At 48.3% G+C, this 11638-nt stretch overlaps 1 protein-coding gene across 2 annotated transcripts in view; it reads left to right on the top strand.

Annotated features, from left to right (window-relative positions):
- Positions 1-5267: 5267 nt before the first annotated feature.
- Positions 5268-11638, top strand: part of KMO (kynurenine 3-monooxygenase) — a 31942-nt gene continuing 25571 nt past the window's right edge. Inside the window, exons 1-3 of one of the 2 annotated variants that reach the window (XM_075001385.1) lie at positions 5268-5357; positions 6702-6771; positions 7400-7497. In XM_075001385.1, coding sequence (XP_074857486.1) covers positions 5304-5357; positions 6702-6771; positions 7400-7497 — 222 coding nt within the window. In that variant the 5' untranslated portion in view covers positions 5268-5303. The remainder of the gene's footprint in view (positions 5358-6701; positions 6772-7399; positions 7498-11638) is intronic. The other variant, XM_075001384.1, reaches the window with a different exon arrangement.

The following is an 11638-nucleotide window of genomic DNA, read 5'->3' as shown; positions in this document are numbered from 1 at the left end:
TAGACAGTTTCTAAAAGATGTGGGCTGACGGGAATCTACTATATAATTTGTTATGTGCAGTTAGTGGAGCTGATGATCCAGGGAGCGATGGCAAAACTGTGTAACAGACAGTGGATAAGCAAAAAGCATCTTGTTATTTCTTTTGCTTCTGGGCAGTCAGCCACAACTTTGGGACCCTGAGGCTGTTTCCATTAGGAGGAGAAATTGATGATGGAGTCTGTTATTTCTTTGATGCAATCTGGGTGATTTTGTGTAAACTAAGTCCTATTTTCCTGAACACAAGAGGACACATAACAAGACAATTCCTTTGCTCACAGTTCCAAGCTTCTTTGAGCCAGGACTTCACCCAAAAGCTCTTAGGGCATCCCTGCACTGAAGTCAGCTGGTGTGTTGCCACAGGTATAGCCACAATCAAGGTTCCTTTCCTGTCGCTGAGCTGAATACCAATAGCACTGAAGCCACAGCAGATAGTAAGTGGCAGCCACTCAGGTGTGCACCCAGGGTCTCGTCTGGGCAGGGCAAGCCCATGCAGAGGGCCAGGCTGCTGTGGCTTTATTACCCACGCAATGGCTATATGTGCTGCTGTCACCCCTCCCCACACACGCCAGCCTCAGCATAGGCACACCCTCAGCTTTTCCTCAGGGTAACACTACAGGGCCTTGGTGTCTGTGTCTGGTGCTCCCTTGCAGTCTTCTCTGTCTCTTTTTGCGGTATTTCTTCTGCTTCTCTCTCCTCACTGCACCACCCACAAGATCTACCAGACAGTACCCTGGGAAAGCACCTCTGCCCACTTATTTCAGATTCCTCATGGCCTCACACATGCCTCTGTTCTGGTCCAAACCTGTGTTGCTCCATGCCGTTGCTCAGTCGCTTCTTGTGAGGAGGTCAAGGGCTACACCCCGCCCCAGATTCAGAGAGATAGAACCCAACTGAGATGGAGTGAATTAGGCCCACAGTCCCCTGATAGAGGACTCAAGGTTCTGCTACATCCATCCCAGGAAAGAAGTGGAGAAGGCCTATAAGTGGCCTTGAGTGATTGTGAGGAAGCTACCAATCAGAGGGGCTGGAACAGCCAATGAGGGGCCAAGAGGCCCTATAAAAAGGAGCTGTGGAACAGAGTACTAGTTAGTTGCTGCTTATAGCTGGAGAAGAAAGAACTGTGTGCCTGGGTAGAAGAACAGCAGGATTACAGACAGCAAAGTCTGCTGGCAGGGAATTGGGGGGAGTGAAGGGTTCTTGACTGGCTGCTAAGACTTAGCCAAAGACAGTTTGCTAGCAGCAGTAGAACCCATCCAAATCCATGGCGTGATCTGCCTGCAACAAATACTGGCATTTGGGTCATTAGACTATACCAAATGAACTGCCTTTTTTAGTGATGTCCCTGTGATCCTCCTCAGGGCATCACTCAGAAGTCAGTGCTGTGGATATTGGAGGCCAACATTCCCCACCAGTTCTCTGACAGCTGCTCTCCCTTGCTAGGACCATTCGTTTTTCTTGAAGGAAGGTATCATTCATCTTAGTCCTGGTTTGAATGACTGCATTCATGCGCAGTCATTTTCAAACACTAGTCAAGCTCTGTGTACATATAGTCCACATCTCTCATTGCACAAGTGTTTTATAAGGTCTCATTTTAAGTCTAACTTACCATTGTTTGGAAATACTATTCTTACTAGACATTCTCCACCAAGGAGATCAGTAATGGAATCTGCTTGAAAACAGGAAACCCAGGTATGCCTCAGATGTGTTGTATGAGCTTTATGCAGACTGTTAAGGCAATGTGGCTGTGAGGCATATCTCCCTTTTGTATGCATTTCACTGACAGCTTTTGCCCGGCTCCTGGAAGAGGTCCTTTTCCCAACAGAGGAGTACTGCTCATAGGGTACCCTCCCACACATGTTCCCAGACTAAAACAAATGGCTTCCCCTGAAGTAGTGTGGTTCATGAGCATAATAATCGTTTAATAACTGCACTCTCAGAAGGTAGTGTGCAACCCAATTTCCAAGTTCATCACAGTCCAAATAAAGAGAATTGACCTGCACCTCCACATACAACCTCAGTGTTCCAAATTCCTTTGCACATGATCAAAATGCATTTTATCCTTTGGAATTCTGATGTTCTGTTATTCGGAGACGTTCTGCTGCTGTCATGCGCAAGTGGAGAAGATGTGATGAGGAGATGGCCTCCCTTTGAAGACAGATAATCTAGAAAGTGTAGATACATCTTTATTTTAAATATTTTCTCATTGGAGTTTTTAAATATTGTATCAAGTCATTTTATGTGTCATTGTATTAAGCCTTGTTATATAGAAATGTAGTTATATTTTGTAGAACAGTTCCTAGAAGTAGGTAAGGTAAAAAAAAACCTCTTTGGGCCATTTATTTTTGTATTGCTTAATTGAGTGCCCTGTTGAGTGAATGAAGTGTGAATGGAAAGGCTTGGGAGCCCAGCACCTCCAGGTATTTGCAAGGGTTGGAAGAGGTAGATCCAAGACCAATGAGAACAATGGAACCTATGAAGTGGGTCCATTGAAAGAAGATTGAACATACAGACACCTTGGGAGTCACCAGCAAGTGCCTGCTTTTGGAAGCACCACCCAGAAGAAGGTGCTAAATGTATATTCATGAGATTGCTCTTCCAGCTTATGCATATGCATGAGCTGGCTAACTGCTGTCAACATGCATGAGAGAGAGGACACTACAAATGGAAGGCAGTTTGCACAGGGACCCTGGGTTTGTCTTGTCTGCACTGGAGCACCAATCTGGATTTGCAGAAGCCCCTCTCCTCCCCTCCCCCATCTCACCTGGCCAGTGCAGGAAGGGGGAGCAACTATTGGAAGCAGCCACAAGACAGGAGTGTGCTTGTGTGAGTGTAATATATTATATGCATACAATAAGCGTTGATTGCTGTATGTGTATTACCAATAAACACGGTGTTTTGCCTTTTCCCCTGAATGGATCCTGTGCAGTACTTTTCAGTACAACAGAAGCACTGGCCATACTGCATGGCTGTTGTGCAGAGAGGGTCATAGGTGCTCAGTTTTGTTTTTCCCAATGGGTGCCCAAACTCTCAAGGTTTTGCCCTCGCTCCTGCCCACACCCACATGCCTTTAGCTTGCTCCTCACAGTCCCTTCTCCTATACCTTCCAACAACTGACCAGTTCATGTTAAGCTTCAGCATTGACAGTAGAGGTGGAGGTGGCAGAATTTTTTTTCTCCTGATTGTTCGCTCCTGAGTCTTTAGTTCAGAATTCACCACTGTATCTTCATGGTGGATAAGAAAACGTGGCTGTTATGTGGCGCCACACAAACAGAAAGGTCATCTGTAACTTGGTTCTGATGCTAATTAAAATAAATGAGATTTTTTTTTCCCCTCACAAGTGATTTTTCCAGAATTGTGCTGCACACCCATTCATGCCTAGAGGCACAGCAATGGGTCACTGCGCACCAGATCGGACTGTGCTAGACTTCACCAGTCATTTAATCCTAATCTAGATACTACTGTGGTAACAGGGGCCTTGAATCTGACATAACTTTAAACTTCTGTAAAGTCAATTCAGAAAGCAGACTTCCCTGGCTTGGGTAAATACAACGTGAGCCCAGTATTTAATTCCTGTATTTTACTAATCTAAACACATTCTGGCAAGAAGTTAAACAAATTAGCTCAATTTTTCTTTTGAGTTTATTGCATCCAAAATTGCTGTTTTTTGACTACAGCAATTCATTGTATTCCAAAGCATGCCAAATATTACACCCATAAAAGCAGGCTCTGGGCTGGGGCTGAAGGGTTCAAAGTGTGGGAGGGAGCTCCCTGTGGCCCCAGAAGCCTGCTCACCACAGCACCCCTTCTTCTGCTCCCACCCCACCTTCTGGCCCAACCCCATCCCACAGCCTGAGTCCCCAACAGACCCCTCCCATGCCCAAACAGAGCATATGTGCCCCAACCCTCTGTCCCAGCCCTGAGCCCCTCATCCTGGAGCCCACAGCCCCAGATAGAGCCCTGCAGCCCAACCCTCTGCCCCAGGCCTCATTATCATGCTGGTGGCTGCGGCACTTCGAAATTGCTGTGGCTCGTTCAGACAGGGCTCCTTTTCGGAAGGACCCTGGGAACTTTGAAATCCCCTTATTTCTATCAGCAGATAGCTGACATAGCTTTAAACTTTTGTAACGTCAAATCAGAAAAGAAGACTTCCCTGGCTTGGGTAAGTACTCCATGAGCACAGTATTTAATTCCCGTATGTTACTAATCTAAGCACATTCTGGCAAGAAGTTCAACAAATCACATCAGCAGATAGGAATAAGGGGATTTCGAAGTTCCCGGGGTCCTTTCGAAAAGGAGCCCTGTTTGGATGAGCCACGTGGCAGCAAGCAGCGGCAATTTTGAAGTGCCGTGACTGCCAGCATGCTAATGAGGAGCTGAATATGTATTTCAGAGCTTCATTAGTAATCTTCAAAATGGCCATTTGCATGGCCATTTCAAAGATTTGGGCTAGTGTAGATGTAGCCCAGGTGAATAGAGTTCCCTGTAATTCTTCTCACCCTGAGGCAGAATTAATTCTGTTATGTGCGCCAATGAGGAGGTGATATGTAACACATCACCTTCATATTGGTTCACCTAACAATGTTCGTGTGGCAAGGGTGGAACCAAAGTTCATAGTGAGGGGAGGAAGCTCAGGCCTGGGGCAGAGGGTTGGGCTGCAGGGCTCTATCTGGGGCTGTGGGCTCCGGGATGAGGGGCTCAGGGCTGGGACAGAAGTTTGGGGCACTTATGCTCTGTCTGGGCATGGGAGGGGTCTGTGGAGGACACAGGCTGTGGGGGGGCCAGAAGGTGGGGTGGGAGCAGAAGAAGGGGCGCTGTGGTGAACAGGCCTCTGGGGCTGGGCTGCTCTGGCCAAGGGCGGTGATGTCTGGGGCTGGACTGCCTGGGCTGCTCACCACAGAACCAATGCAAATGGCCATTTAGAAGATTTGGGCTAGTGTAGGCACAGCCCTGCTGTAAATTACATCACCTTCCCCCATGTTACCTACGTGCAGCTGGGCCTGTTTGCTGGATTTGGCCTTGTTCCACAGTCAGAGCTGGCCCCATTATAAATTTGTCAGAGTTAAACCTAAATATTAACCAGGAAAGATTACTGAGAAGAGTACCTAAATATTAACCAGGAAAGGGAACTGCAAGACAACCAGACCACCTACTTCTCCTCCTCTCTTGCAAATGCAGAACATTACTGGAACAGGGTGAGAAGAGTCCCTCTTCCTTCGGGAGACAGAAGAAAGCAGAAACAATTCTCCAGGGAAACTGTTGCAGTCATGAACTCCACCGACATTCAGAAGAAGAAAGTAGCCATTGTTGGAGGTGGTCTGGTAAGAAACTCCCTGCCCTATGCTTTATGGAAAATGGGTTCTGAATATAAGTATGCATAATCTGGATTGTTTTTCTTCCTGTTAGTTGTTTTCTGCAGTCCCACAATCCTTCATTTGCATGCAGTTCCAACTGGCAGTACAAGATTTGCAGTGAATGAGACAATACAGTAGGGTCTCAACATTTGCAAGGGTTCCATGTTGGAGTGCCTGCCTGGGGCCCCAGGAGAAGCAGCTGCTCTGGCCACACACGAATAATTGAATTTGTGACCGTAGGTTAGGGAATATTGAGACCCTATTTTACTCAGTCTACAAATATACTGATACGCTAATAAACATTTCTTGTCTGTCTCTGTCTCTGGAATTTCCATTACATGCATCTGATGACGTAGGGCATTGCCCACAATAGCTTATGCTCCAAAAGATCTGTTAGGCTACGTCTACACAAGATGCCTCTGTCGACAGAAGTCATTGTTAAAAAGGAGTTACCAGCGAAACTTCTCTTGACAGATTGCATCTACGCATAAAAGTGAAACAAAAGAGCAGTCAGTTCTGTTGACAGAGAACAGCCAGACTCCCCTGCCCTCTCTCAATGGAACAGCTGACTGGCAGCTCTGCAAACAGGGCTGCCGGGTGCACCAGAGGCCCCACAAGTCGACAAAAGGGCCCTAGAGCATCTATACGGCTGTTTTGTAAACAGAACACTGTAGAGAGAGGCATTATACCTAAACAGGGAGAGGTATCACACTGCCAGCGGATGTGCCAGGTTTTATCAACAAACAGTTGACAAAGCACATTTTGTGTGTATATGCTCCGCAGGTTTTCCCAAACAAAAGCCCAGTTTTGCTGGGAAAAGACTCTTGTGCAGACGTAGCCTTAGTCTTAGTATATAAGGTGCCACAGGACCTCACAACACCCTAAGTCCTCTCACAGTAGGTAGATAGGGGCTTGTCATTTGGTGCAAACTCGAGCCTGTTGTGGCCTACACACAGCGGTCAGCACTGGTGTGGTTAAAAGGTATGTGTTACCATTCAAACACCTGAGCATAAGCAAAGCCCTAATTTCAGTGTGATTCAGTGTGAAGAGATTTTGGGCTGGGAACTTTGGCCACTGAGTTCTGACTGCCCTGAATGTACGTTAGGGATTTTAGAGCACCATTCCTAGGAGAAGAGGTCTCAGGTACATGGTCAAGATGCCCCATTTCCTGCTGAGCTGGCTGCTTGTCACCCTGTCCTCCAGACAAAGCTGCTTGTCAGCAATGCTGCACATTTATAACTGCGAAGCACATTCAGAGTCTCTGCAAGAAAACTGTTCTGTAACTGTTGTATTTCTGTACTGCTCTTGTAGGTGGGTGCTTTAAATGCCTGTTTCTTTGCAAAAAGAGGCTTTCAAGTTGATATGTACGAAGCTAGAGAAGGTGAGCTCAGCCTTACGGTATTAATATGCTGATCGCTTCTGTATTTCCACCGCCTCCTAGAAGGAGATGTGGCGGGAGGGGGAAGAATGTGAAACAAACAACATCTGAAAAAGTTCTTGAGAACATTTCCTTAGCTTTCATTCTGAGGATACATGAATGTAACACTAGTGTTTACTCTGCAGTATACCTTTCAGAGTGGGCAGGAAACACCAGGAACCCAGCTTTCAGGGCTTACACGTGCCTTTTCTTTATGCGCTTATTCCTAGGGGTGATTTGAATGCCCAAATCTGACAACTGGGCCCCTGACAGATGTTTACCTGCTACTCTTGGGCGATTTTAAACTGCTTGGGGGAACCTGCCGCCATCACCAGCAGCAAAGCGGGGCTAAAGCAGCTTCCTGCCCACTTGCTGTGTGTGGTTGCCAGCATGTCCCTGCTTTAGCCTTGTTGTGTTGCTGGTGGTGGTGGCAGGAACTCTGGGCCATGTGAAATTACCTGGGGTGGCAGACACCCTGTAAAGTCCTAACCTTTGGTGGAACCAGGCCCCAGGCCAGTAAATTTCCTGGAGCCCGGACACTACGGGCCCATACATCTTGGTGCCCATGACTGCAGCTGCTGTTCCCTTTCAGACATCCGCGTCACCAGAGCCGCTCGTGGCAGGAGCATTAACCTGGCACTGTCTCATCGAGGACGCCAGGCCCTGAAGGCTGTTGGGCTGGAAGAGCAGGTAGCCTCACTGCCGAGTGCCTAATAACCTTTGTCAAGCACAGGTTCCAGTCTGGTCGCTGTCTGGCTGGGAGAGGCCTGGAGCCCTATGGACAGGCCCTAGCTGTGCTTCTCCTTAGCCTTGCTCAGGAGACATAAACACATCAGACTTATCCACCGGCAAAGTTGCCACCTTCTCCTGCAGGCCAGGCACCCGAGGCCCCTTGTAGCCCAGCGCACAGCCAAGGCACCGGCATTTGCAGGGCAGTTCTCAGCTCCCCAGGAGCAGGGAAGTGCTGAGCCCATGCAGCTGGCTCTGCTCTCAGACCAAGAGATTCGTGAGACAGCACTGGCTCTGCGTGCAGCTGTCTGGGCCTTGAGCACAGGGAAGGGCAAGAACCTGGTGGGGGGTCAAGTACAATGAGGTCAATGAAAGTGTCATCCCTGCCAGGCAGGGGAGCTGACCGGAGGCTGATTTTCACAGCTAGGCCCCAAGCCACCCAGGCAGAGAGGCCAATTTTCCCACACAGCTGCAGGCCAGGGCCTGCTGCACGGGCCAGAGTAATTGGAGCCTTTCCACTGACCTCCCTGGGCTTTGGCTCAGGGTAGCTGCATGCCCTCAGCTTGAGTGCCAGCCCTGTCCCCTCCCAAGTGGGCTCCAGTGCAACCTCTCAGCCTTGTGCTGTTTCAGATGGGAGGGGAAAATGCAGCCTCGGGCCTGCACAACTCCTGTCCCAGTGCAGCACCTTGGCTCACATTCCCCGCTGGCACTGGGGGCTTTGAATCATAGAACAATAGAGCTGGAAGGGACCTAGAAAAGCCATCGAGTCCAGCCCCCTGCCCTAGACAGGACCAAACCCATCAGATCAGCCCAGCCAGGGCTTTGTCGAGCCGAGACTTAAACACCTCCAGGGATGGAGACTCCACTACGTCCCTGGGTGGACCATTCCAATGCTTCACCACCCTGCTAGTGAAAAAGTTTTTCCTTATGTTCAACCTGGACCTTTCCAACCACAACTAGAGACCATTGCTCCATCTTCTGCCATCCATGACCACCGTGAACAACCTCTCTCCAGCCTCTTTGCAGCCTCCCTTCAGTAAGTTGAAGGCTGTTATCAAGTCCCCCCTCAGTCTTCTCTTCTGCAGACTAAACAGTCCCAATTCCCTCAACCTTTCTTCATAAGTCATATGCTCCAGCCCCCTAATTATTTTGGTCACCCTCTGCTGGACCTTCTCCAGTGTATCCACATCCTTCCTATAATTGGGGGCCCAGAACTGGACACAGTACTCCAGATGCGGCCTCACCAAAGCCAAATAAAGAGGTATGATCACTTCTCTGGATCTACTGGCAACGCTCCGCTTGCTGCAACCTAATATGCCATTAGCTTTCTTGGCTACAATGGCACACTGTTGACTCATGTTCAGCTTCTCGTCTGCTACAACTCCCAGGTCCTTTTCTGCAAAACTACTTCCGAGCCAGTCGGACCCCAGCCTGTAACAATGCTTGGGATTCTTCCAGCCCAAGTGCAGGACTCTGCACTTGTCCTTATTGAATCTCATCAGATTTCTTGCAGCCCAGTCTTCCAATTTGTCTAAGTCAGTCTGGACCCTGTCCTTACCCTCCAGCGTATCTACCTCTTCCCCTAGCTTAGTGTCATCCGTAAACTTGCTGAGGGTGCAATCCAACCCCTCATCCAGGTCATTGGTAAATATGTTGAACAGAACAGGACCCAGAACCGAACCTTGGGGCACTCCACTAGAAACCGACCGCCATCCCAACATCGAGCCGTTGATCACTACCTGCTGGGCCCGACCTTCTAGCCAGCTTTCTATCCATCTTACCATCCATTTATCCAATCCACATTCCTTTAACTTGCTGACAAGAATATTGTGGGAGACCGTATCAAAAGCTTTGCTAGAGTCAAGATAAATCACATCCATTGATTTTCCCCTATCCACAGAGACAGTTATCTCATAGTAGAAACTAATCAGATTGGTCAGGCATGACTTGCCCTTCATGAATCCATACTGAATGTTCCTGATCACTCTCCCCTCCTCCAAGTGCCTCAAAATGACTTCCGTGAGGAGCCCAGCCATGATTTTTCCAGGGACTGATGTAAGACTGACCGGCCTAAAGTTCCCTGGATCATCCTCCTTCTCTTTTTTAAAGATGGGCACTACATTTGCCTTTTTCCAATCATCCGGGATCTCTCCCGATCTCCACGACTTTTCAAAGATAACGGCCAAGGGCTCATCAACAACATACGCCAACTCCCTCAGAATCTTAGGGTGAATTAGGTCCAGGCCCATCGATTTATGGACATTTAGCTTTTTTAGATAGCTCTTAACCTGTTCTTTCTCCACCAAAGGCTGTCCACCTTCATCCCACAATGCACCACTTATTGCATTAGTCCGGGAACTGTCTTTGTCCGTGAAGACAGAGGCAAAGAGAGCGTTAAGTACTTCAGCTTTCCCTACATCATCTGTCACTGGGTTACCTCCCTCATCCAGTAGGGGCCCCACGCCCTCTCTGATCACTTTCTTCTTGGTAACATGCCTGTAGAAACTTTTCTTGTTATCCTTCACATTCCTTGCGGGTCACAATTCCAGCCGTGCTTTCGCCTTCCTGATAACTGCCCTACATTCTCGAGCTATAAGTTTATACCCCTCCCTAGACATCTGTCCAAGTTTCCACTTTTCATAAGCTCCCTTTCTGTGCCTAAGTTTTCCAAGGATTTCCCCAGTAAGCCAGTCTGGTCTCCTACTATATTTACTTCTCTTGCTGCCCATTGGGACAGTTTTTCTTTCTGCGCCTTCAATAGGGCTTCCTTAAAATACTACCAGTTTTCCTGGACTCCTTTTCCCTTCATGGTAGCATCCCAGGGGATTCTGCCCATTAGGTTCCTGAAGGAGTCAAAGTCTGCTTTTCTGAAGTCCAGGGTGCGTAATTTGCTGCTCTCTTTCCTTCCTTTGGTCAGGATCCTGAAGTCTACCATCTCACAATCATTGCTTCCCAGGTTGTCACCCACCTCTACCTTCCCTATTAGTTCCTCCCTGTTTGTAAGCAGCAGGTTGAGCCGTGCACGACCTCTGGTCGGGTCCTTCAGCACTTGTACCAACAAGTGATCCCCAACATTCTCCAGAAACTTCCTGTACTGCTTGTGTACCGCTGTATTGGTCTCCCAACAGATGTCAGGGTAATTGAAGTCCCTCACAATAACGAGAGCCTGCGATCTGGAAACTTCTCTCAGTTGTCCAAAAAAAGCCTCATCTACCCCATTATCCTGATTTGGCAGCCTGTAGCAGACACCAACCACCACATCTCCAGTGCTGCCTACACCACTAAGCTTGACCCATAGATTCTCAACAGGGTTTTCTCCCTCTATGTACTGGACTTGCAAGCAATCATAGTGCTCTCTTACATACAGTGCAACTCCTCCTCCTTTTCACCCTTGCCTGCTCTTCCTGAACAGTTTATACCCTTTCATGACAGCACTCCAGTCATGCGAGTCATCCCACCAAGTCTCTGTTATCCCAATCAAGTCACAGTTCTTGGACTGGGCCAGGGCTTCTAATTCCTCCTGCTTGTTACCCAGGCTTCTGGCATTGGTGTACAAACACCTTAGATAAACAGTCGATCTCCCCGCCCTCACTACTCGAACCAAGGGTCCACTTTTGTTGTACATTCCTCTTTGCATTTCTTCCTGGCCTCTAAGTTCCTTTCTTTCCACAGGGTTTTGGTCGCAGTCCCCCAGCGAACCTAGTTTAAAGCTCTCCTCACTAAGTTTGCAAGCCTACTTGTGAAAATGCTCCTTCCTCTCTTGGTTACGTGGACCCCATCTCTTCCCAGTAATCCTTGTGCCCTGAACAGCGTCCCATGATCGAAGAATCCAAAGCCCTCTCTTCGACACCAACTGCGTAACCATGCATTTACTTCCTCAATTCGACGGTCCCTACTCAGCCCTTTCCCTTCGACAGGAAGGATGGATGAGAACACCACTTGCGCTCCAAATTCTTTGACCCTTCTTCCCAGTGCCACATAAGCCACAGTAACCCGCTCAAGGTCGTTCTTGGCCATATCATTAGTGCCCACATGCAGAAGTAGGAATGGGTAGTATTCCGAAGGCTTGAGCAGTTTTGTAAGGCTCTCAGTCACATCCTGA

The sequence above is a fragment of the Carettochelys insculpta genome, chromosome 8 (genome assembly GCF_033958435.1).
Source record: "Carettochelys insculpta isolate YL-2023 chromosome 8, ASM3395843v1, whole genome shotgun sequence".
NCBI lineage: Eukaryota > Metazoa > Chordata > Testudines > Carettochelyidae > Carettochelys > Carettochelys insculpta.
This window is presented reverse-complemented; position numbering and strand designations above follow the sequence as displayed.